Genomic DNA, 25270 nt, shown 5'->3' with positions numbered 1-25270 from the left:
AGATTCAATAGGCTGAATGGCCTCCTTCTGCACTGTTGGGATTCCATGATTCTATGAAAATGCTGGAAAAATTCTGCAGTTCAGGAAAGGAAATCATGTCCATTAACTCTGCTTCAGTTCATTGCCACTTCTCTTCCAGGAACGCCTACCTTGAAGAAGTACTCCTCTTCAACAGGAGTTCCATTTGTCACTTTTATCACGTTCACCTTCATTGCTTTCTAATTCCCTCCTGGGGTTTGACAACAGTCAAATGTATCTAGTTTTACATATCCCATTGCCAATTTTCCAACAGAGCATTAACTCAGTTCTAATCTTTTTTACTGAGGCATATTTTCTTTAAGTCATCACTGTATCTACCTTATTACTCTCTCCTCAAGGAAGATGTAACTCATTGGTTATTGAATAATTTACTTCTCTACAATCACGTTTCAGACAAACAACCCTGAGTATAAATACCTACTTATCCCCGGAGGTCTTCCCAGAGTTGACATCCTCAGTTGCAGAACTTTCTCATGAGCTATGTAAAGCACATTTACCTTTGTTGTGTTAGGAAGATGCATGCAGGACAGGTAATGATCTATAACAGGCCTCCGTGTTAGAAAGACCTCTTTGCATAGTCAAATATTCAAGAAGTTAAAGCAGCATCTCTAGCTTATAAAAGTTTAATATTAAAAAGGATTTGTAGAACATCCTTGGTGGCTCAGGCTAGAGGGTCTACGGAGTCAAAAAGCCTTTTAATATAAACTACCAAGGGTCAGTTGTGAACAATGTTCACTTGATGAGGCTTCAGAGAATTCCGTTGAGTTATATCCCATTAAGGGGTTGAAGTCTTTGAGGAGAAACATAGAACATAAGAAATAGGAGCAGGAGTAGGCCATCTAGCCCCTTGAGCCTGCCCCGCCATTCAATAAGATCATGGCTGATCTGATAGTGGTTCAGTCCCACTTACCCACCTGCTCCCCATAACCCTTAATTCCCTTACTGGTCAAAAATCTATCTACCTGTGACTTAAACACATTTAACGTGATAGTCTCTGCTGTTTCAAAGGGCAGAGAATTGCAAAGATTCACTACCCCCTGGGAAAAGAAGTTCCTCCTCAACTCTGTTCTAAATTGACTCTCCCTTATTTTGAGGCTGTGCTCTCTAGTTCTTGTTTCCTTTCTAGGTGGAAATAATCTCTCTGCTTCTACCCTGTCTAGCTCCTTCATTATCTTATATGTCTCTATAAGATCTCCTCTCAGCCTTCTGAACTCGAACGAATACAGGCCCAATCTACTCAATCTCTCCTCATAAGTTAACCCGCTCACCTTCGGAATCAACCTGGCGAACCTTCTCTGTACTCCCTCCAAAGCCAATATATCCTTTTGCAAATAAGGGGACCAAAATTGCACACAGTACTCTAGGTGCGGCCTCACCAGTGCCTTGTACAATTGCAGCAAGACCTCCCTGCTTTTATACTCCATCCCCCTCGTGATAAAGGCCAACATTCCATTCACCTTCTTGATCACCTGCTGCACCTGCAGACTGAGGTTTTGCGATTCATGTACAAGGACCCCCAGGTCCCTCTGCACAGTAGCATGTTGTAATTTTTCACCAGTTAAATAATAGTCCATTTTACTATTATTTCTCCCATAGGAAGGGACGGGGAGAAAGGAAGAAAAGGGAATTTTGTTCACTTAGATTTTAGAATAGGAATTTACTCAGGTTTGCTAAAGTCTATTTGATTAGACATTCAGCATCTCATGGAAGAAGTCAGAATTAACGATTTTAACCTTTTTATTTCATAGAACCTGCAAGACCACCTTCACTTCCTCCCAATGTAAGTATACCTTTTGTATTTTCTGTTCTTTTAAAAGACTCTACCGAAATGGTGACTCATTGTGCAAATGTTGGCTCACTGGAAGAACCCTTCACAGGTAGTCTGTCCGCCAGACCACAGATTGCTTGTGAAAAAGGCCACAGGAGCTCTCCTAGCCTTTCGAACGTAATATTGATGTCTTTGCATCAAAGAACAAAGAAAAGTATAGCACAGGAAGAGGCCCTTTGGTCCTCCGAGCCTGCGCTAATCATGATGCCTGCTTGAACTAAAACTGTATGCACTTACAGAGCATGTATCCTTCCATTCCTAAACTATTCATGTAAATGTCTAGATGCCCCTTAAATGCCGCTATCGTACCTGCTCCCACCAACCCTCCAGGCAACGTATTCCAGGCATTTACCACCCTCTGTGTAAAAGATTTGCCTTACACACCTCCTCTAAACTTTTCCCCCAGCACCTTAAACCTATGTCCCCCAGTACTTGACTTTTCCACCCTAGGAAAGAGCATCTGACAATCCACTTTGTCCATGCCACTCATAATCTAATACAGTGTCCTTCATTGGCAAGTTATGTGCGAATAACCAATATGTAAGCACTGGGCTTTACACATGCTTGTTTTTAGATTGTTGGTTAAGCTTGCTAACAATATCAGTCTTTGATTCTCAGAGACAAAGTGCTATCGGTCTTGCTTACAATCCTGATGGATATACACCGGAACCAATGGGAGGTGAGTTTGTATTGGAACACTGTTGAGTTGGATGTTACTGAGATTATGACGTTAACATGGTTGCCAGATCTTTCTCAGGTACTGCTGTTTGTGGTCACACCCAGGAAATGAGCAATGAGAGGGTAGGCACTGGCAAAGTGTGACTTTCAGCATGAGTGAGTAGCCTTATAAGGCTAGGTATTATTAAATTAGCCCCTTTGCTCAAACAAGGAACTTTCAGTATTTGGTGGTGAATGACTTGTACCTCTGTGCACATTCTTTTTTTTAAACCAGTATTAAGTGTTAACCACAATGGATATAGAAGCAAGATGCTGCTACATTTTTAAAACATCATTTTTTTGCCAGTTATCTTCCCTTCTTTCCTCTTATGGTTGTGTTGGGTTCTTCTTCCCTGGGGAATGGTATGGATTATAGAAACATAGAAACATAGATACTAGAAGCAGCAATAGGCCATTTGTCCCTTTGAGCCTGCCCCCTTCATTTTGATCACAGCTGATCATCAAATTCAATATCCTGATTCCCCCTTCCCCCCTGTGTCTCTTGATCCCTTTAGCCCCTAATTTCTTCTTGAAATCACACGACGTTTTGACTTCAACTACTTTCTGCGGTAGTGAATTCTGCACATTCACCACTCTCTTGGTGAAGAAATTTCTCTTCACCTCAGTTCTAAAAGATTTATCTTTATGCTCAGACTATGACCGCTAATTCTGTACTCCCGTATCATCAGGAACATTCTTTCTAAATTTACTCTGTTAATCCTGTTAGAATCAAACCAACAGTATGCCAGCAGCCTACTTGACTACAGTGAACAGCAGAACCAAGCTCAATCTTGCACTCATCTAATACTTAATTATGTAATTAGTTGAAAGCGGGAGAATGCCTGTGGGAACTAACAAAGGAAAAGTGATGCAAAATCTAAATTCACAAAAAAAATTCTTTCTGTGAGGTTGTTCAGGGATTACTCCAGAAGCTAGCATAGGAAACTGATTCACATGAAGGAATCAGGTATAGTTCTACATAAGAGGTATTAACTCATTGATCTTTCACCTCAGGGAGTTAGGTTTTGATTTGGTCCCAGAAGACTTTCTTTATTTTGTAGTTAGAAAGCAATGATATCCAACCTGGAGTCTTGTGGCTTAGTAGTTTTCTGTCTCTTAGTCATTCGCTTTCTGAATTTTCTTAAAATACTTTGTTGCCTGCCCGCTGTGCATCCACAAAAAAGGGAACTATCTTTTTCTTTTCAGTTCGGTTTCTGCCTTTCAGAAGTTATTAAGCGCTTCTCAATATTTGCAGGAAGTCTTTGGAATAGTCATAAGATCATAAGAAGCAGGATCAGGGGAGGCCATTCAGCCCATCATGCCTGCTCTGCCATTCAATAAGATCATGACTGATCTGATTGTGGTCTTGCCTCCACTTTTCTGCCTGTCCTCTGTAACCCTTCACTTTCCTGTAGACCACATACTTGTCAAACAGCCTTGAATATTTTCAAATACTCTTCGCTCCTCTCTGTGGAAGAAAATTCCAAAGGCTAATGACTTTTGAGAGAAGAAACTCCTCTTCAATTCCAACTTCAATAGAAGACCTATTATTTTTAGATTGTGCATCCTAGTTGCAGGTTTTCTTATCCTCTTAGCATCTACCCTGTCAAGACCCCTCAGTATTGCATTTGTTTCAATAAGATCAGTTCTTATTCGTCTAAACTCCAATGAATAAAGACAGAACCTGCTCAAATCTTTCCTCATAAAACAACCATTTCATCCCAATAAATGGCCTAGTGTCACCCCATTTAAGTAATATACACATGATTAAGTACTAGATGAGTGCAGGATCGGGTTCGGTCCTGCTGCTTACTGTAGGCTGCTGGCATACTCCAGATTTGATTCTAACAGGATTAACAAGGTAAATCCAGAAAGAATGTTTTCTATGGTGGGGGTGTACAGAACTAGGGGTCATAGTTTTTGGCTTGTCATGGGTTACTGGCCATAAATGAGATTAGTGCCCATAGCAAACGGGCCAGAAAATCACTGCCTTTGTTTTCTTCTTGCAACTGGCCTCCCTGCTTGATTTTGTATTATCAGTAAATCTAGCTACAATACAGTCAATCCTTCATCTAAGTCATTAATATAGATCATAAATAGGTGAGGACCTGCACTATTCCATGTGGCACTCTATCCCTTATTGCTTGCCAACTTGAACGTGATCCATTTAACCTCATTACCCAGTCCTCTATCCATGTTAATGTATCACCCCAAACACCATGAGCCTTAACATTTCATGTGATACCACATTGAATATCTTTTAGAGATTCAAATACATGCCACCTACTAGTTCCCCTTTATCCACCCTGCTTGTTGTGTCTTCAAAGAGCCCTAATAAATTTGTCAACCATGATATTCCTTTTACAAAACCATATTGACTCTGCCATGATTTTCTCAATGTCCTGCTACTACCTCCTTTGTAACGGACCTTAGCATTCTCCCAGTGACAGCTGTTAGGCTAACTGGCCTACTGTTTCCTGCTTTTGGTGTCCTTGGTTTCTTGAATGGTGTTCATTTGTAGTTTTGCAATCTGCTGGGGCCTCTCTCCAATCTAGGGAATTTTGGAAGATTACAACCAATGCATCCACTACCTCTGCAAATCATAAATGGGTATTTGGCCAAACTTTTTATTTCAATCGTCCAACAACTTGGGGAGAATATAGTCCTCTGCCAATCCCACTAGTCAGAGACAGCTTGCCAATCAATCAGCGCCCTTCGCCCCTATTGTTGTGGTCATTTGAAATTTGGCAATCTTGCCGTTATCCTGAGGAGTGAAAGCTGAAAATCTTTGGCAACATGTCTCTCTTTCCAACAATATTCAAGTTTTTGTACGACCAATCGACTGCTCAAGCATTTAACTAATCTGCAAATTCTTTATGTGTAGGGCGCCGGATACTTCCTATGGATGCAGATTCTTATGTAAGCCCCTACAGTGACCCCGAAGAGTTAAAGGACAAGACGTTGTATCTGAAGCGAGAATGCCTGCTGATAGATGAAATGGAGCTTGGATCTGGCAACTTTGGCTGCGTGAAAAAGGGGGTATATAGGATGAGAAAGTAAGTAATTTAAGTGCAGAATTGTCATATTTCATAGTGTCACCCTGGAAAAGCTCCCTCAGTATTCAGTAAGTGTGGCCATTCAGAGCATGGTCTTCAAGACAGATGAAGCAATCGGCAGAAAAATAAATGATCAAAGAGGTGAAAGGCTGTTCAATAACAGATCAATGTAGACATGAAGTAAATTATGATGAGAAATGTGAAAGTAGAATGATAATTGGACATTGCAAAAATTCAGTTGACCAGTAATAAATGAAACAGAAAACATATTAGAAAAGACAAATTGTAAAAGTTGATACAGTTAAAACAACAGAAAAATGATTAGAAGTGACTGCCTGAGACAATAAAAGACTAAGAATTTTGTATACATGTTCATTGCTGTGAGATAAAGCAACTCCTATTTTGTGTCTTCACTTTTTATCCAGGAAACAGATTGATGTGGCTATCAAGGTACTGAAAAATGATAATGAAAAGTCATTAAAGGATGAACTAATGAAAGAGGCTGAATTTATGCAGAAACTGGACAATCCCTACATAGTCCGAATGATCGGAGTGTGCCAAGCAGAAAATCTGATGTTGGTGATGGAGATGGCTTCTGGAGGTCCACTCAACAAATTTCTGTCTTCCAAAAAGTGAGTGTTTGAGCAAATAGTGTATTCCTAGTTATAAATATGCACCCTTCTCAATGCAGCACATCCCACTTACCAAAGAATGGATAGCGTAATAGCCAAGGCTGGCAAGAATCAAAAAACTCCTCCAAAGTTGCGTTGCAGGAGAAGTTGAACAGGCACGAATGATCTTCCCATTGCTTATCCCTGTAGGACACGGTCGGTGTTTACCAGATAGGTCTGTGTGCACATTCTACCTGTGTCTGCCTGGGTTTCTTCTGGGTGCTCTGGTTTGCTCCCACAGTCCAAAGATGTGCGGGTTAGATGCATTGGCCATGCTAAATTGCCCCTTAGTGTCCCGTAATGCATGGGTTAGAGCGATTAGCAGGGTGAATATATGGGGTTACGGGGATAGGACCTAGATTGTTGTCAGTGCAGACTTAATGGGCTAAATAGCCTCCTTCTGCACTGTGGGGATTCTATGATTCTGTAGGGATTCTAAGTAAAATCACAATTGAGACTGGGAGGCGTAAACTTCTGGGAATTGATACTCAGGTCACTTGATTCCAGATATCTCAATGAGCTAAGCTGCCCAGAAAAAACATCAACCACAAGGAATATGGCAGAGCGCCCAAGGCGGGTCATCCAATCTGCATTTAGCCTCCTGCTGTAGAGCACTGCGAGTAATCAAATGATAAACTATGCTGGAGGAAATTCAGTTTCAAGAACTTACAGTGTTAAAGATATTTTGTTTGAAAATGTAAAATTTCTGCAGTATTCCTTTATTCTTGGGGAGATGGTGGCACAGTGGTATTGTCACTGGACTGATAATCCAGGGACCCAAGTTCAAATCCCACCAGGCAAATGGTGAAATTTGAATTCATTAAAAATCTGGAATTAAAAGTCTCATGGTGACCATGAAGGTATTGCAAATTATTGGGAAAAAGAACCATCTGGTTCACTAATGCCCATTAGGGTAAGGAAATCTGCCATTCAGACCTGTTCTGGCCTACTTACAATCCAGATCCACAGCAACGTGGTTGACTCTTAAAAATTGCCCTCTGAATTGACCTAGAAAACCACTCAGTTCAAGGGCAATTAGGGATGGGTAATAAATGCTGGCCTGTCTAATTATGTGCAATTCACTGAACAAATAAAAAAAATATATTTTGCTTAAAAAATGCAAAACTTCCACAGCATTCTTTTAAAGTGATATTATAGTAAAAGTTTATTTATTAGTCACAAGTAGACCTACATTGACACTGCAATGGAGTTCTCGTGAAAATCTCCTAGTCGCCATATTCCGGCACCTGTTTGGGTAATATCCTTCCTCAGAGGGGGGAGAATATTAGCATGGCCAATGCTCCTAATGTGCACATCTTTGGATCTTTTTATGCAACACAAGACGGTCCAGTGATTAGCACTGTTGTCTCAAAGTGCCAGGGCTCAATTCCGGGCTTGGGCGTCTGTGTGGAGTTTGCACATTCTCCCCGTGTCTGCGTAGATTTCCTCTGGGTGCTCTGATTTCCTTCCGCAGTCCAAGGATGTGCAGGTTAGGTGGATTGGCCGTGCTAAATTGTTCTTTAGTGCCAACAAGATGTGTAGGCTAGGGGGATTAGTGGGGTGATATTTATGGGGTTATGGAGATGGGGTAAGATGCTCTGTCAGAGCGTCACTGCAGACTCGATAGGTCGAAGGGCCTCACTTTGCACTGTAGGGATTCTCTGACTCTATGATTCTATGAAAGCAGCCATTTATGATCAGTCTTAGCCTTGTCCAATACACCAGAATCAGTTGACCAATATTGTTCAGTACTGGAGAATGACCACACATTTTGGAAAGACCCTTTACAGAAAGATGAGTGTTTCTGAGTAGAATTCGAATCTTAAACCAAAATTGGATGTACATTTGTTGCTGATCAGTAAACCAACTTTCAATTCAAGTAGTAAGACTAACAAATGAGTCAGTTTCAGTGGTTTACTGAAAATTAAACCACATGTGATCTGTGTAACAACCAGCTTGCCATTTTCGTTCACAGGTTATACATGTCATTTTAACAAGGTACTACTTTAAACAATTTACGTACTTTCAACATTGAAGCTAGACTAACTATTTATTGGCTGCTGATACTTTATTGTTTGTCCTGAAAACATACAAAATACAATTTACTAATGTCTCCACATTGCTCTAGCCAGGTACCTGTTAGAAGTGTTGCAATTCAAGATGAAAGTTTTTAATGTGAGGCCAACTTATCATGACACTATGTTACGACAAACCACAGATCAACATAAAAATTGAAATAATTGGAAGAGTTAATTTTTTTGAGGAACAGCGTTTTCCAATTAAAAATAATTGGTGCAAATGTTAGATAGGTGTCTTTATTTGGTTATGTCTTTTCATGACTTAAGTTTAAAGTTTATTTACCAGTCACAAGTAGGCTTACATTAACAGTGCAATGAAGTTACTGTGAAAATCCCCTAGATGCCATACTCTTGTACCCTGAGGGAGAATTTAGCATGGCCAATGCACCTAACGAGCACATCTTTCAGACTGTGGGGAGGAAACCCACACGGGGAGAACGTACAGACTCTGCAAAGGCAGTGACCCAAGCCGGAAATTGAGCTGGGATCCCTGGAGCTGTGAGGCAGCAGTGCTAACCACTGTGCCACCATGCCACCCTGACTTTGCAATAGACTTTGACTTTGATAGACTTCATATCGACTTTGTAATAGACCTTTGTTTTCATCCATGGTTCCATTCTTGATTTTGTATCACTATTGGATAAAAAGAAATATATATTGTTTAGTCTAAGATACACTTGAAGTATCTATATTGATGGAAAATATCTCCAGCAAATTAGCTAAAAATAAATCTCTCCTGATGCATTTTTCTTGCCAGAGATCAGATAACCATAGAAAATGTTATTGAATTGCTCCACCAAGTTTCTATGGGGATGAAGTACCTGGAGGAAAATCACTTTGTGCACAGGGATCTTGCTGCCAGGAATGTACTGCTGGTCAATCAGCATTATGCCAAGATCAGCGATTTTGGATTGTCCAAAGCAATAGGCGCTGATGACAGCTACTACAAGGTAAACCTCATGGCAATCCAGTTAAAATATTCAGAGTGCCTGGAGCTGAATAATCAGAGAATATTCTGTGGGATTTAACTCGGAAAATGTCACTGTAGGGGGTCCCTTCATAATTGGTAGTCAGGGCATATAATGGACTCCAATGTGGGAACACGCACAAAAGTAAAATGGTTAATTATGCACACTGTACCATATTAGCTGAGGATGATTTAATCTGTTTGATCAAAAGTCATAGAATCTTCTCTCTGTGTGCAGTGTGCGCAAGTTAAAAGCCAACAATTGTTGACTGAGAATTTTTTGACCCGTTTTCTCTGCTCCTCTCTCAAAGCTTTTCATTCCCCTCCTAACAGCACTGTGGGTGCACCACAGGGGGAAGCGATGGCCTAATGGTATTATTGCCGGACTATTAATCCAGCAACTCAGCTAATGTCCTGGGGACACAGATTCAAATCCTGTTATGGCAGATGGTGGAGTTTGAATTCAATAAAAAAGTCTGGAATTAAGAATCTACCGATGACCATTGTCGATTGTCAGAAAAACCCACCTGGTTCACTGATGGCCTTTGGGGAAGGAAATCTGCCATCCTTACCTGGTCTGGCCTTCGTGTGACTCCAGAGCCACAGCAATATGGCTGATTTTCAACTGGTCTTTGAAGTGGCTTGGTTAACCACTCAGTTCCAAGGGCAACTAGGGATCGGCAATAAATGCTGGTGAGCCAGTGATGCTTATGTCCCAAGAATGAATTTAGAAAAAAACCCTACAGCTCATGGGCTGCAGCGGTTCAAGAATGGGGCTCGCCAGCACCCTTCTCAAGGGTAATTCGGGATGAATACATCTTGTGAAATGATTTTAAAAAGTATCTTTTCAGAGAGTATAGTTCCTTGGACTTTGGTTATGTTTAAATGCCAGTATAACTATTTATTCATATGTGAATATAACATTAAGCGTCGGCACTAGTTAACCATAAAAGCATAGCAACTGAGCCAAGTGCTATCCTCATCTGCTATTAGCGCACATGCAGACAAGCTGGGGTTGAGTGACTGCCTGCCCCAGTCATAGTTCCTTAATGTGGCAGCTTGTAGATATATAATGCCTTTCATACCAGAAAAAGGTCCCCTGTCGAGGATGGGAGGAATAAATGTTGGGCCTTTAATGAGGGGCTCAGGGGGCTGCAGCTCTGTCAAAGAATCAAATTTTCAGGAGACTTTTAAAACAAAAAGATAATTAAGCAAAAGGGGGGAATGTGATATAGGGAAGGAGTATCAGTGAAGATGTCCAAGGCATCTGAAAGCTTTTTAACTGATGGGTTTAAGCACAGAAGGTTAGTGTCAGAATATATAGGAGATGATGTAAGATTTGAGGGAGTGCATATCAGCATAGAGTGGTTTATACAAATGATGGACTGAAACACTGGAAATATTCGGCAGCATCTGTGGCGAGTGTTTAGGGCCAGAATTTAAGCCTTTGGAGAGAAGCTGGGAGATAAGTAGAGTGGCAAAACGGCATGGCAAGGCATCATCTAGCATGCCCGTTGTCTTCCTGCTGCTATGCTAGCAGAAAAGCCGCCCACCTGGAGTTCAAACGAGTCACTACTGAGTCACTAAGGACTACTTCCACATCATCAGGCTTTTCATCCATGTTGGGGGCATGGATGTGTGACTGGACTCCAGGATGGAGGAGGGGATTTCCTTTTGGGCATTCCACAGAACTCAGGGCACCCCCCCACCTCCCCTCTCCCCCAGCTCAATCTACACACCCCCACCATAGCTGTCCCCATGGCAACAGCGCTGCCAGTCTGCTGAGATTCCTCCCTCACCAAAGACCTGCATGGCCCCAGCATTCCCAGATTCCACTTCGCCACTCTCCTTGCAGCTGCATCCTCTTCATCAGCCACTGCTTTGGTGGCGCTGCTGTGATGTTGATCCTCTGTAGGATTCCCTCATGCTTCAGCCCTGGCGATGGGACCTTAACCCTCTGGGTAAAATTCAGTAAGTAGTCTCACAACACCAGGTTAAAGTCCAACAGGTTTATTTAGCTTTCGGAACACAGTGTTCAGCCCAGTGTTTCAGGTCCATGACCTTTCATTTGTTCTGTTGCCTCCACAGATGCTGCCAGAATTGCTGATTGTTTCCAATATTTTTTGCTTTTATTTCAATTTTTCAGCATTCCCGGTATTTTGTTTGTGGATGGTGGGGGGGCGGGGGGGGGGGGGGGGGGGGGGTGGATTTTTTCACAACAACATTTAAGTGTGAGGAATGGGGAAGGAATAGGGCAAGAGAAGCTCAGGTGATGAGTCAATGATGGGCATTACAGCTGAATTACCCACTCTTATTCATCATCATTTGAACATCTTAGGCTTGGCGTAACTCATAGCATCACATAATGTACTGAAATGACACTGAGTTATAGAGGTAGCATTTGCAAAATAATGTTTAAGTGAAATTTTATCTTGCTTGTTTTCAGGCTCGAACTGCTGGCAAATGGCCAGTCAAGTGGTATGCACCAGAGTGTATAAACTTCCGGAAATTTTCCAGCAAGGCTGATGTCTGGAGCTTTGGTGTTACCATGTGGGAAGCTTTGACCTATGGACAAAAGCCGTATAAGGTAAGCTCATTTCATGTTTGTGTGCTACTGTGGGCAGCAGTGACCACAAACACTTTACTTCACCTTAGATCATGTCTCATAGAATCATAGGGCGGCATGGTGGCACAATGGTTAGCACTGCTGCCTCACAATGGTTAGCACCAGGGACTGAGGGTTTGATTCTTGGCGTAGGTCACCGTCTGGAGTTTGCATGTTCTCCCTGTGTCTGCATAGGTTTCTTCCGGATGCTCCGGTTTCCTCCCACAATCCAAAAGACGTGCTGGTTAGGTGCACTGGCCATGCTAAATTCTCTCTCAATGTACCCAGACGCTGGAGTGTGGCGACGAGGGGATTTTCACAGTAATGTCATTGCAATGTTAGTGTAAGCTATTTGTGACTAACAAATAAATAAACTTGATAAATAATAAAAAAAGAATCCTATTGTGCAGGAGCAGGCCACTTGGCCCATTGAGTCTGCACTGAGCATTATCCCATCCAAACCCTATCCCCATATATTCACACTAGCTACTCCCCTGACCCTAAGGGGCAATTTAGCATGGCCAATCAACTTAACCCGCACATCTTTGGACTGTGGGAAGCAACCAGAGTACTTGGAGGCAGCCCACACAGACACAGGGAGAACGTGCAGACTCTGCACAGACAGTGACCTAAGTCGGGAATTGAACCTGAGTCCCTGGAGCTGTGACGCAGCAGTGCTAACCACTGTGCCAGCGTGCCGGCCACTCAACCCAGTCTTCGGGGTAATTTAGTGCCTTTCCCGTGAAGGACTTTTAAGATTAATATAGTTTGGACAAACTGAAGAGGATTTATTTTTAAAGGCAAAACTAGAAAATGATTATCTGATTTTGATTAGAGGATGATAGAAATCTGTCTAGAATGCTGTGATCACAGTCTGCTGGTGTTATCACATATCCCCCCTCGATCATCGTTCTTCCTTTCCTGTTAGCAGTTGTTTAGTCGGGGATGTGGGTTATGTAGGTGTCAAAGTCTTAGTGCCTTTCCAAATTTGCCATTCAGCCCCTGTGAGTCTGCTGAGCAAAGGCCAGCTACCTGCTGGCTGCAATTCTGTGGGTGGCTGTTCACATGAATTATATATCTTCAGAAAGAAAAGAGGAAGGCTGGCAATTATATAGCACTTTTCATGAATATTTTCAAGGCTCAGATTGATAGGATTTTAATCAGTAGGGGAATTAAGCATTGTGGAGAGAAGGCAGGAAAATGGATTTAATGCCTGGAATTTTCCGGCTGTTCACTCCCCCGGGATTCTCCAATCCCATCGGCAATGCCTCCCCCCTCGTGGGTTTCCCATGCTTGAGATGACATCAGTGGGAATTCCCATTGATCCCGGGGAGACCAGAGTATCCTGCTCCTTGCAAACAACATGCCACCTCTCACTAGTGGGAAACATGCAACTAGGAGACTGTGGAATCTCACCTAATGAGCGTTAGATCAACCATGATCTTAGTAAATGATGGAGCAGACTCAAAGGGCTGAATGGTCTGTTCCTGTTCCTCTTTCTTATGGCCTTAACAGCTGTTTCAAAGCGCTCTACAGCCCATACAATATTTTTAGAGTGTAGCTGCTATTGTAATGTCGGATCAAGAATATCAATGGGGTAGTTAATGACCAAACCAGACTACTTCTGAAAATCATCTGAAATGTACTGTTAATCTCCCAGCTGCCTTTTAAGTCAGTTCTGTAAGTGAATCTGTTTTCTTTTACAGAAAATGAAAGGGCCAGAAGTTGTAAGTTTTATTGAGCAAGGCGGTCGATTGGATCGCCCTGCTGAATGTCCAGATGAGATGCATGAACTGATGCAAAAGTGCTGGACTTACAAGTAAGTACAAATGGATTTCTAGATATCCATCAACAAATGAATGATGTTTTATAGAGAGTCCATTCCCTGAGATTCAGTATTCAGCCTTTGATCAACAAAATACCCTTCCTGTCTAAACTCAGACTACAATCATGGGAATATTGAAAATACACCATTATCTGTTACTATCTGAAGCACTGCTCTTGGTATATAGCTGACTGTCATCTTGATTACACTGGCTAAAGGTATCAGCAACAAATCTCCTTTAACTGAGCACGAGATATGCAAGTTGCAAAATGCACGGCAGGAGCATAGCCTTCTGCTCATACTCCACAGATGTAAACAATGCTGCACGGTGGTGCAGTGGTTAGCACTATTGCCTCACAGCGCTGGGGACCTGGGTTCCACTCACGGTTTGTGCCACTGTCTGTGCGGAGTCTGCATGTTCTTCCCATGTCTGCATAGGTTTCCTCCGGTTGCTCCGGTTTCGTCCCACGGTCTGAAAAACATGCTGGTTAAGTGCATTAGCCGTGCTAAAATCTCCCTTAGTGTATCCAAACAGGCACCAGAGTGTGGCGACTAAGGGATTTTCACAGTAACTTCATCACAGGGTTAATGTGAGCCTACTTGTGACTTCTTTACTCAGAGGGTAGTAAGGGTGTGGAATGCCCTGTCTGCAGCAATTGTGGACTTGCCAACTTTAAGGGCATTCAAATGGTCAGTGGATAGGCATTATGGATAACATTGGAATAGTTTAGGTTAGAGGGTCATTAGATTGGTTCCACTAGTCGGCGCAACATCGAGGGCCGAAGGGCCTGTACTGCGCTGTAATGTTCTATGTTCTAAATTGCCCCTTAGTGTCGGGGGATTAGCATTGTAAATACTTGGTGTTACAGGGATAGACCTAGGTGGGATGGTTATCAGTGCAGGATTGATGGATCAGAAGACCCCCTTCTACACGGTACGGATTCTATGATTCAAAATAACTTCTCATACTAACAAAAGTGTCCAGAGTTTCCAGTTCCTAACTGGATTCAGCTGGAACTGGAGCATGAGGAACCATGACATTGGAAGACATTTACAACAGTTTCATGAAACCCAAAGTTTTTCTTAGACTTTGAACAATCCACAACCATATTAGAGAGTATCAACAGAGGAAATGAGAGAAAAGATAATTTTTTAGCCTTATACAACTCACTAAACCGTCAGATCCCGCTCAAGCCCTGACTTAGCTTCATTATTAAAGGAAATAAATCCTTACATTTCTACACGTGATTACTTATGTGCTCACATTCAAGATCGCTGTTAGACTTTTTCAATGTTTTTCATATGAATGAGGTGTTAGTAAATGTGTGACAGTGGAGTGTGTTGGTGTAGAATGTGGCTAAATGCATGCATACACATTCAAGAATCACATGGCAGTGCTACGCATGACAGTAAGTGTTGCTTGATGATTATTTTTAGAAGTGGTTTTGTGGTGGCAGAAATACTAAGCTCGTAATATCTTAAGTTTTCACAAGGGAAGTTTCAACAAAGTAGATTTAAATTCTGCATCAAACTTTATAACCTTCTAGCATAAGTTGCTTGATTATCAAATATTCTTATACTTGTCCAAAGCAGATATAAAATGTCAGTTAGTATGGAAATTGGTTTCTCTGTGCCCCTTTTGCACTGCTTGACACCATCATCGCAGCAAACAGGAAACAACACAATCTTTAATAACTTGATAAGTTAACTGCTTTGACTGTTCATGTCAATTCAAATGGGGCCTAAGCAGAAAAATCCTAAGTGTGGTTCCTTAAAATATTCAAATGCTCCCATTTATAAACTCTACTTAGCTAAATTTGTGTTTTTAGCAATCAATAACTCAGCTCTCTATCCATTTCTAATGGGATCATTGATAAGTTCCACCGAAGTAGTTTATTCATTGATTTCCTTGTCATGCAATCTTCATAGAATCTCTACATTGCAGAAGGAGGCCATTCAGCCCACCAAGGCTGCACCGACCGGAATTGAACCCGGGTCCCTGGTGCTATGAGGTAGTAGTTCTAACCACTGTGATGCCCCTTGTAGGAATGGTCATTAGGAATTATTTCAGTCCTGCCATTGGGAGACACAGTTAGCTGAGTTGGCTAAACGGCTAGGCATGTGGTGCAGAATAGTGCCAACAACACAAGTTTGATTCACTGAGGTGGACTTGTGGACCTGCTTTCTTGCCTTGTCCCTGAGATTGGAAAGCATTGGCAAACCACACCTGTCACAAACAGCTCAGGATGAAACATTCGCAGACAATGAGCCATGGACTTGCAGGGGAGATCTCATTGAGACGTATAAGATGATGAATGGGATGGATAGGATAGAGGTGGAAAGACTCTTCCCGCTCAGAAAAGACAGTAGGACTAGGGGGCACAGCCTCAAGATAAAAGGGGGGCGGTTTAAAACGGAATTGAGGAGGAACTTCTTCACTCAAAGGGTGGTGAATCTCTGGAATTCTCTGCCCGTTGAAGTGGTGGAGGCTGCCTCGCTAAATATTTTTAAGACGCGGGTTGATGGGTTTTTGATAAGAGAGGGGATTAAGGGTTATGGGGAGAGGGCGGGAAAGTGGAACTGAGCAGCGACAGATCAGCCATGATCTTATTGAATGGCGGGGCAGGCTCGAAGGGCTAGATGGCCTACTCCTGCTCATATTTCTTATGTTCTTATGTTCTTTAGACAGAGCACACAAGGATGAACAAGCAACTCTGCCCATTCATAGTCCTGCATGGTCACCATTTCTATTCACAGTCAAATGTAAATGGGGGCTGTAGAGCTGCTGGTGATTCTCTGCTGATGGTGCCACATGTGTGTAAAACAAATCCAAAGGAACTCACCCTTTATTTTTTCTCTTCACCCTGAGCGGAAGCCCTGGGTGTCCATCTTCATAATTCAGCTTTCTGTACTCTGCCCGAAGACAAAACTCTCAACTGCCCTTGGGCAAGACCATGGCTCATTGTCTGTGGCTCCTTCGTTCTGAGCTATTTGTGCCAGCCGTGGTTTGCCATTGCCTTCCAATCTCAGGGGATAGGGTGGGATTGTTACGGATGCAGGCTCGATGGGCCGAGTGGCTGCCTTCAGCATCGAAGGAAATCTATGGTCTGAACAAAGAACTTATTGAGTGGCTATTCATCATAAGGGTGAAGCTAACACTAAAGGTGCTGTATACCAAAAACACATTCACATTTCAGACTCCTGAGTGTTCACTGAGCAGCACAATCTCCTCTATAAGCTCCAAATGTGCACAGCTTCACCCTGTCCCTGTTACAGATCCAATTTTACAATGAATTCTGCCCCTTAGTATCAGAGTATCAGCAAGCTAAATGAGGTAAGATGCAACTCTGCTCATGCATAATCCTACATGGTCTCCATTTCCATTCATAGTCAAATATATTTACCCTGCTTATCCCCCGACTCCAAGGGACAATTTAGCATGGCCAGTCAACCTAACCTGCACATCTTTGGATTGTGGGAGGAAACCGGAGGACCCAGAGAAAACCCACGCAGACACAGGGAGAACATGCAAGCTCCACACAGACCAGGTTCAATTTCAAGCCCAAATTGAACCCAGTCCCTGGTGTTGTGAAGCGGCCACCAAGCTGACCAACTGCATTAAGATTGTTAAGTCAAGCTGACTGTTACAGAATTTAATTGCAAACTTCTTTTACTTTTGCAGTAATATTTGGCAACACTTTGCTCTTTATATTAGCTTCATTAAAAATGTCACACTCTCTGGCTTTCCCTATATTATGCTTATTTGCTACTACAATTAAATTGTGGTAAGTAAAGTGATGAGGGTGGGACTCTCTTTTGGTTTACTGAACATGCTAAAAGAAAGGCTTGAATTCATATAGTGCTTTTCACAGGCTCCGGATGTCTCAAGATGTTTTATGGCCAGTGAAGTACTGTTGTAGTGTAGGGATTGTGGTGCAACAGAACACAGATAAGCTGGACCACACCAGAAGCTATGTTTTCACGCAGGACTACACTTCTCTGAACATGTCAGAGGAGACCTGCCTCTGCTTCATCAGTCCATCACAGAGTTACACCATCTGCTACACGCCAACTTGAATGCTCAATGTCTAGGTAGCAGCCAAAATGCTTTCATTGAGTGGCAGTCCTTCGCTGTACTAAAGCCTGTAATGAAGAGGGGGACAGCTGACTGGCAAAAAATTGCCCTTTACTACCAGGACTGCTGTCAGGTCATACAACCGAACACAACAATGACAGAATAGACAAGATTTTTTTGCCTTTGTGCAGCCTTTCACGAACCCCTCTGAGTATTAGTTTCCTTTTTTAAAATCGATTCTTTCATGGGACGTGATGGTCACCGGCAAGACTGATGTTTGTTGCCCATCCCAAATTGCCTTCAAACCAAATGACTTGACAAGCCATTTCAGAGGACTGTTCAGAGTTAATTGTTGTGGGTCTGGATTCACATGTAGGCCAGGCCAGGTAAGGATGGCAGAGCCCGGGTGAGGGGTTCCTTGACACACAGGGCAAGACTACCTGAACAGGTGTTAACATGGTCCAGATGTTAAAGGCTACCTAAAGATGTTAGAGACCTTAGGAACCATCTATGTGGCTGCATGTGGGAACTCAATACAACATGTTTATTTCTGGTTATGGTGCTTGCTAGAAGCACATCTTTGAGGTGTATACAATGCTATTATTGGCTACTATTAAAAATGTGTTTGCAGTTTTGCCAGAATGAAAGGTTACTTAAGAAAGGGGAATTGTTTTGAGTCATGGTTTGAATGACCCTTGTTGAATATATTGTCTTTTATGCCTTGCGTGGTTGTATACAATACCCATGTGAGGGATAAATAAAATCCAAGTTGACAAGCTGAGATATTGTACCCCATCTTGGGCTCGATCAAACTAGATCCAAGTTGACAGGATAAGGCATTACACCCCATCCTGAACTCCTGCTGTCAGAACTGGAAACTCATAGAATCATAGAATCCCTACAGTGCCATCTGGCTCATTGAGTCTACACCAACAACTATCCCACCCAGGTTCTATCCCTGTAACCCCATGTACTTACCCTGCTAGTCAACCTGACATTAAGGGGCAATTTTGCATGGCCAATCAACCTAACCCACGCATCTTTGGACTGTGGGGGAAAACCAGAGCACCCGGAGGAAACCCAAGCAGACTCCACACAGTAGGTGATCCAAGGCCGGAATTGAACCTGCGTCCAGTGTTAATCACTGTGCCACCGTGCTGCGCACAAATTCTTCTCATGGGATGCGGGCATCCCTAACTGCCCTCAAAGGGACCGTTAAGAGTCAATCACAGTGCTGTGGATCTGGAATCACATATAGGCCAGACCAGGTAAGAATGGCAGATTTCCTTCCTTAAGTTACAGGACATTGCTAATTTCACAAGCAACAATTTTATGAGAATCACCTGAAGCAGACAGGTTGAAGATGAAAAGGGACTGCAGGGATGTTTGTGAAGAATAGCATGTGAAACACAGCTTTCCAACTGCTGTGATCCACATGAAATGATATAATTTTTATCTAGCAGCAATCACTATTTAACATGCATGAGTATTTATGCCCACACTACAGTTAAGAAAGCCCACCAACGCCTCTACTTTCTCAGAAGACTAACGAAATTTGGCATGTCAGCTATGACTCTCACCAACTTTTACAGATGCACCATAGAAAGCATTCTTTCTGGTTGCATCGCAGCTTGGTATGTCTCCTGCTCTGCCCAAGACCGCAAAGAACTACAAAAGGTTGAGAATGTAGCACAATCCATCATGCAAACCAACTTCCCATCCATTGATTCTACTTACACGTCCCACTGCCTTGGCAAAGCAGCCAGCATAATTAAGGACCCCACGCCCCCCTGACGTTCTCTCTTCCACCTTCTTCCACTGGGTAAAAGACAAAAGTCTGAGGTTACATATCAACCAACTCAAGAATAGCTTCTTCCCTGCTGCTGTCAGACTTTTGAATGGACTTACCTTGTAATAAGTTGATCTTTCTCTACACCTTAACTATGACTGTAACACTACATCCTGCACCCTTTTGTTTCCTTCTCTATGAACGGTATGCTTTTTCTATATAGCTAGCAAGAAACAATACTTTTCAATGTATGTTAACTCATGTGACATTAATAAATCAAATCAAATCAAATTTTAACAAGATAAATCAAGAGTTTAACAGCAAAAAATGCTCTCAAAAACAATTGTGAATCTTTGAAAATCCACAGCAATATTCAAATTTATATTGGCGGCTGTTGGGCTGTTATTTAAGATGCAGAAGCTAATGGAATCCTTTGTCTTCTCTGTGGGTAAAAGGTTCACCAATGCTGATGTTTAATTTATCTTCTGGCTATCAAAGTCTTGGTTGAAAATAAACAATTGCACAAATTCCTGAATGGCTAATACTTGTTTAAAGTTTTAAGTCTATTTATTAATGCCACAAGTAGGCTTATATTAACATTGCAACAAGATTACTGTGAAAATCCCTGAGTCGCCACACACCAGTGCCTGTTTGGGTACACTGAGGGAGAATTTAACGTGGGCAATGTACCTAACTAGCACATCTTTCAGACTGTGAGAAAAAACCGGAGCACCATGAGGAAACCCACACAGACATGGTGAGAATGTGCAGTCTCTGCACAGACAGTGACCTGAGCCAGGGATCGAACCCAGGTCCCTGGCACTGTGAGGCAGCAGTGCTAATTACTGTGCCACCACTCCACTGGTGCTGTCAGGCAGGACTGACAAGGGCATTTATTTTTCTCTACTCGGAATTATAGATATGGAATAGTTCGGTACGTCTCCAGATTCTTGTTTTGGGAAACTATTATGCTGTTCCATCGCTCTTGGGAAGGTTTTACCTCAGCTGTCAAGTTCAGCAAACATTTTCATTTGATTGCCCCCTCTGCGGCTCCTGGCAATGGCAAAGCAAAGCTAGGAAGTAAATCCTACGTCTACCTTGGCATGCCTGCTGCAGGCAATGAGAACAAGATGCATTGTAAAATCTGTGAATTCCTGCTCTGGTTTCTGTCAATACGATTCCCCAGCATGTTGAAGCCAGACAAGTCAGTTTTGTATCGCGTGGAGGCCAATGTTTCCAGTATGCACTTTCATGAGCAATACTCCAGCCATGCTGGAGAGGTGGTTGGAGGGGGGGAGGTATGTCACAGGGGACTCCCTGTGAGTTGCTCTTGGAATTGCTATGCATCACATGGTGGACTGTAAGCTGGCAAAGCCATTCTTGCATTTATTACAGAGCAGTGACGAGTAGACTCTTTCATGTTCCTTCTTCATACAATATCTACAGTCTGGAAGGAGGCCATTCAGCCTACTGTGTCTGCACCAAACCTCTGACAGAGCAACTTACCCACGCCCACCCTGCAACCTATCCCCATAATATCACGCAGTTACCATGGTTAATACCCTAATGTACGCATCTTGGGACTGTATGGGATAATTTAGCGCAGCCGGTCTACTTAACCTGCATATCTTTGGAGTGTGGGAGGAAACCAGAGCACCTGGAGAAAACCCATGCCAACTCAGAAAGAATGTGCAAATTACATACAGTCAACCGAAACCGGTATCAAACACGTGTCCCTGGCGACGTGAGGCAGCAGCGCTAACCATTGTGCCAGCGTGGCTCCCCCCCACCCCACCGCTGTTCCACCCATCCCTTCCACCCTGAGATGGCCAAATCCCTAAGCAACACATCTGAGAAAGGAATGTTGCTCCTCTAGTCACAGATTCCTGCTGCTTCACTGCCAATTCCTCTTTGTAATTCCGCACTATCAATTACTCAGTACCTGAATATATGCCAATGAGTGCTTGAGTGATTGAATGAATCGGAGAATGAGTAGGAGGAGATGATGTTAATAAACTCTGTCATATAACTGTTTGCAGATAGGCAATAACTGCTTGAATCAGGATCTAGACTTATGTTATTTTATGGGCCCCACCAAAGATGTGTAACAAAGTACTAGCCCTCAGCTTGGTGGAAATCACCTTTCGTCTTACACTCTATACTACTACAGCTAATCAGATGTCAATATATCCTCTTTAAGGGTTTGACAATTCTGGGATCTCCTCCAGTTTGCATCTGTTCCCTCGACGATTCCCAGCTTTGGAATAGCTATGTGCACATTGGACTATTGACCGCTGCAATTGAAAAATCCACTATCTTTTCCACTGTGTTTGCTTCTGCAGGTGGGAAGATCGACCTGGATTTGAGGAGGTTGAGACTGCCATGCGGGATTACCACTATCAAATAACACAGAAGGTGTCGACCGATGAAAAAGTTTGACAAAACACCCAGGATTATAATATATCAGACAAGCAATTACATGACATTTTTCAGCTAATATACTACTGTTTCTGCTATCCTTGAGGGCAGTGGCTATGAATGCTTTCAGTAACTATAAACCTTGATTTTCAGCATAAATGTTTTGGTTAATCACGTAATACAACTTAGAAGAAAATTGTTTCGCTTTTTAAATGGTTGATCTAATTTTAAACCGTTATCAAACTGGAACGATAAAAGCTGCTTACGTGAGGTTTTTGATTTTAGTGAGATTCAGGAAGGAGTGCTGCAAAATGTCACATTTTAAAGTGGTAAATGCGTAACGTGTTGTGCTGATACATTTATTTGACAATATTGTATATTAAATTAGAAATGATACAAATAAATGATGTGCAACATCAAACGTACAGTTTGACCCCTTTACAAAATTGCAAACATTGTGCCTTATGATGGAATGTTCCTAATCTTCCAATGGCAATAATTTTAATACAGAATTAAAAATAAAGGATTGCTAAAATCTTTGAAAAGAAAATGGTGAACCAGAGTCTTCAAAAGTGTATTGTCTCAAACAATTCCTGTCTTAAAGTGTAATGATACACTTTTGTCTATACTGCATCATGGAAACATATCTTTAGCACAACAGGTAGTGCAGTGGTTAGCACTGCTGCTTCACAGCACCAAGGACCTGGGTTTGATTCCAGTAACTGTCTATGTGGAGTTTGCACATTCTGCCCGTGTCTCGGTAGGTTTCCTCCGGGTGCTTTGGTTTCCTCCTGCAATCCAAATATATGCGGGTTAGGTTGATTGGCTGTGCTAAATTGCCCCTTAGTGTCAGGAGATTAGCAGGGTAAATACGTGGGGTTATGGGGATAGGATCTGGGTGGGATTGTGGTCAGCGCAGATGGGCCGAATGGCCTCCATAGGGATTCTATAACTGCTGTGAATAAATGTGACTATGACATATGGGTTATGACCAGATAGTAAATTGTCAGCTAGACCTGGTTATTTTGCACTTTGCCCACCTGGTAGATGGAAGGAAGTTTCCTAGGGATTGCATTCCAGTCATCCCTTTCCCTGAATGGTTGATTACAAAAAGCTGCGGATGGATTCAGTCCTGACAGGCTGTCCTCCAGGTTGCCCTGAGCAACCCAGTGTTCTTAGTCTGCGTCCAATTTTCAAAGGTTGCTGAGGGAAAAAATAAGGAGCAATTCCTGAATAAAGTCCATTGATGTGTCCCTGTTCCAGGTGGAGCCCCAGCAGGGGTCACCGCTCAGTGTGGTGTTGCTGAGGCTGCAATGTTGCCAGCCCTTCAAATTGGCCAGTAGCTCTTGGGCTGGGTAGCCATCATTGAAAGGGGTGGGCAATCTTGGGGGGCGGGGACAGATACTTGGTTGTTTGTCACTGATATGTGGGGCCTTAGTGTCCCATTGACTATTGAAGCAGGAACACCTCACCGGAAGGTTGAAACTTCCCAGGCATTTCCCATGGAGGTTGGCGTGTCAGCCCCTGCACAATGCTGTGACATGCTCCTTGGCTGATACGTCCTGGTTCCAAAGATCCAAACACCAGAAAATCTGGATTATTGAATTAAGAAGAGATATTCATATATTTGGCTGTACACAGTCCTGGTAGTGGGTATCCTGCTGATGGGATTAATATCTGTTTGTAATTTAATGGCCCAGATTTTCCAGTCTCCAGGCTGTCCCAAACCAGGTTTACAACACAAAATGCGCATCTGGACCCTACGGCAGCCCTGAGTGGCCATCCTCAATGGTAATTAACTGGGGAAGTTTCAAACTCTGCACCCCGGGGCCCTCTGTGAATGTCTCCATTCTGAGCCAGAGGCAGAGATTTTAGACAGCTCCGTGGTACTCAATAGAATTGCCACCCAGGAAATGTTAGACAAGTGAGAACCTAGTCTAACATCAGGGCAATTGCAAAACTGACTCTCCAGTCACTCACACTAATCCCTCACTGACTCCCCTTGACACCCCAGCTACCCCACCGACTCCTTGAGTATCCCAGTGGCCCCCAAATACTCACCTGGGTACACCTGACAACCAGATCTTCCAGCACCGTGAGTACAGGCCTGACACAACGCTAACTTCCCCTCTTGACAACGCTATTCCTCAAATCACCGAATAACCCCTCTACCAGACTTGACTACCCCGACCACTGAACTACTTCCTGACCCAAGCTGACAAGGCGCAATCTAACTGCACCTCCACCCTGATCTAACTTCACCCACCAGCCACCCCAACCATCCACCACCATACTTACTAACCTCACCCAGCATACCTACTTACACACTTAGTTCACCCATCCTACCCACTTACTTTACCCACCTCACCCTTCCTACCACCCTACCCATTCACTCACTCATTCACTCAGCCATTTATTGATTCTACAGCATCTTCCAAACCCGTGACCTCTTACATCTAGAAGGACAAGGGCAGCAGATGCAAAGGAACACCACCCCCCTGCAAATTCCCCTCCAAACCGCTCACCATCCTGAGTTGGAAACATATCACAGAATCCCTACAAGAAGGAGGCCATTCAGCCCATTGAATCTACACTGACAACAATCCCACACAGGCCCTGTCCTTGTAATCCCTATAGTCCTTCTAAGGGGCAATTCCACCCAGACCTTTTCCCTGCAGCCTCAAGTATTTATCTCAATAATCCCCCTAACCTACACATCTTGAGACACAAATGGGCAGTTTAGCATGGCCATTCTACCTAACCTGCACATCTTTGGAGTGTTGGAGGAGACTGGAGCACTGAGAGGCAACCCATGCAGACATGGGGAGAACGTGCAAACTCCACACGGACCCAAGGCTGGAATTGAACATAGAACATTGAACAGTACAGCACAGTAAGGCCCTTCGGCCCTCAATGTTGTGCCAAGCTATGTCCAAACCCAAGATCAAGCTATCCCATACCCTATCATTCTGGTGTGTTCCATGTGCCTATCCTTGAAAGTTCCTAAAGTTTCCAACTCCCTAAAACAGCAGGCAGTGCATTCCACATCCCAACCACTCTCCGAGTAAAGAATCTACCTCAGACATCCCTCCCATATCTCCCACCATGAACCTTATAGTTATGCCCCTAGTAACAGCTACATCCACCCGAGGAAATAGTCTCTGAACGTCCACTCTATCTATCCTCCTCATCATCTTATAAA

General features: G+C 43.0%; 1 protein-coding gene across 1 annotated transcript in view; it reads left to right on the top strand.

Moving 5' to 3' along the window:
- zap70 (zeta chain of T cell receptor associated protein kinase 70) overlaps window positions 1–22608 on the top strand; it is a 92203-nt gene extending 69595 nt beyond the window's left edge. The window contains exons 6-13 of the mRNA XM_080212573.1: window positions 1788–1819; window positions 2486–2546; window positions 5469–5640; window positions 6066–6272; window positions 9147–9339; window positions 11803–11943; window positions 13668–13780; window positions 21993–22608. Of these exons, the coding sequence (XP_080068699.1) occupies window positions 1788–1819; window positions 2486–2546; window positions 5469–5640; window positions 6066–6272; window positions 9147–9339; window positions 11803–11943; window positions 13668–13780; window positions 21993–22089 (1016 nt within the window). The 3' untranslated portion in view covers window positions 22090–22608. The remainder of the gene's footprint in view (window positions 1–1787; window positions 1820–2485; window positions 2547–5468; window positions 5641–6065; window positions 6273–9146; window positions 9340–11802; window positions 11944–13667; window positions 13781–21992) is intronic.
- The last annotated feature ends 2662 nt before the right edge of the window (window positions 22609–25270 follow it).

Source organism: Carcharhinus amblyrhynchos, chromosome 26 (genome assembly GCF_965287045.1).
Source record: "Carcharhinus amblyrhynchos chromosome 26, sCarAmb.v2.hapA, whole genome shotgun sequence".
Classification (NCBI taxonomy): domain Eukaryota; kingdom Metazoa; phylum Chordata; class Chondrichthyes; order Carcharhiniformes; family Carcharhinidae; genus Carcharhinus; species Carcharhinus amblyrhynchos.
This window is presented reverse-complemented; position numbering and strand designations above follow the sequence as displayed.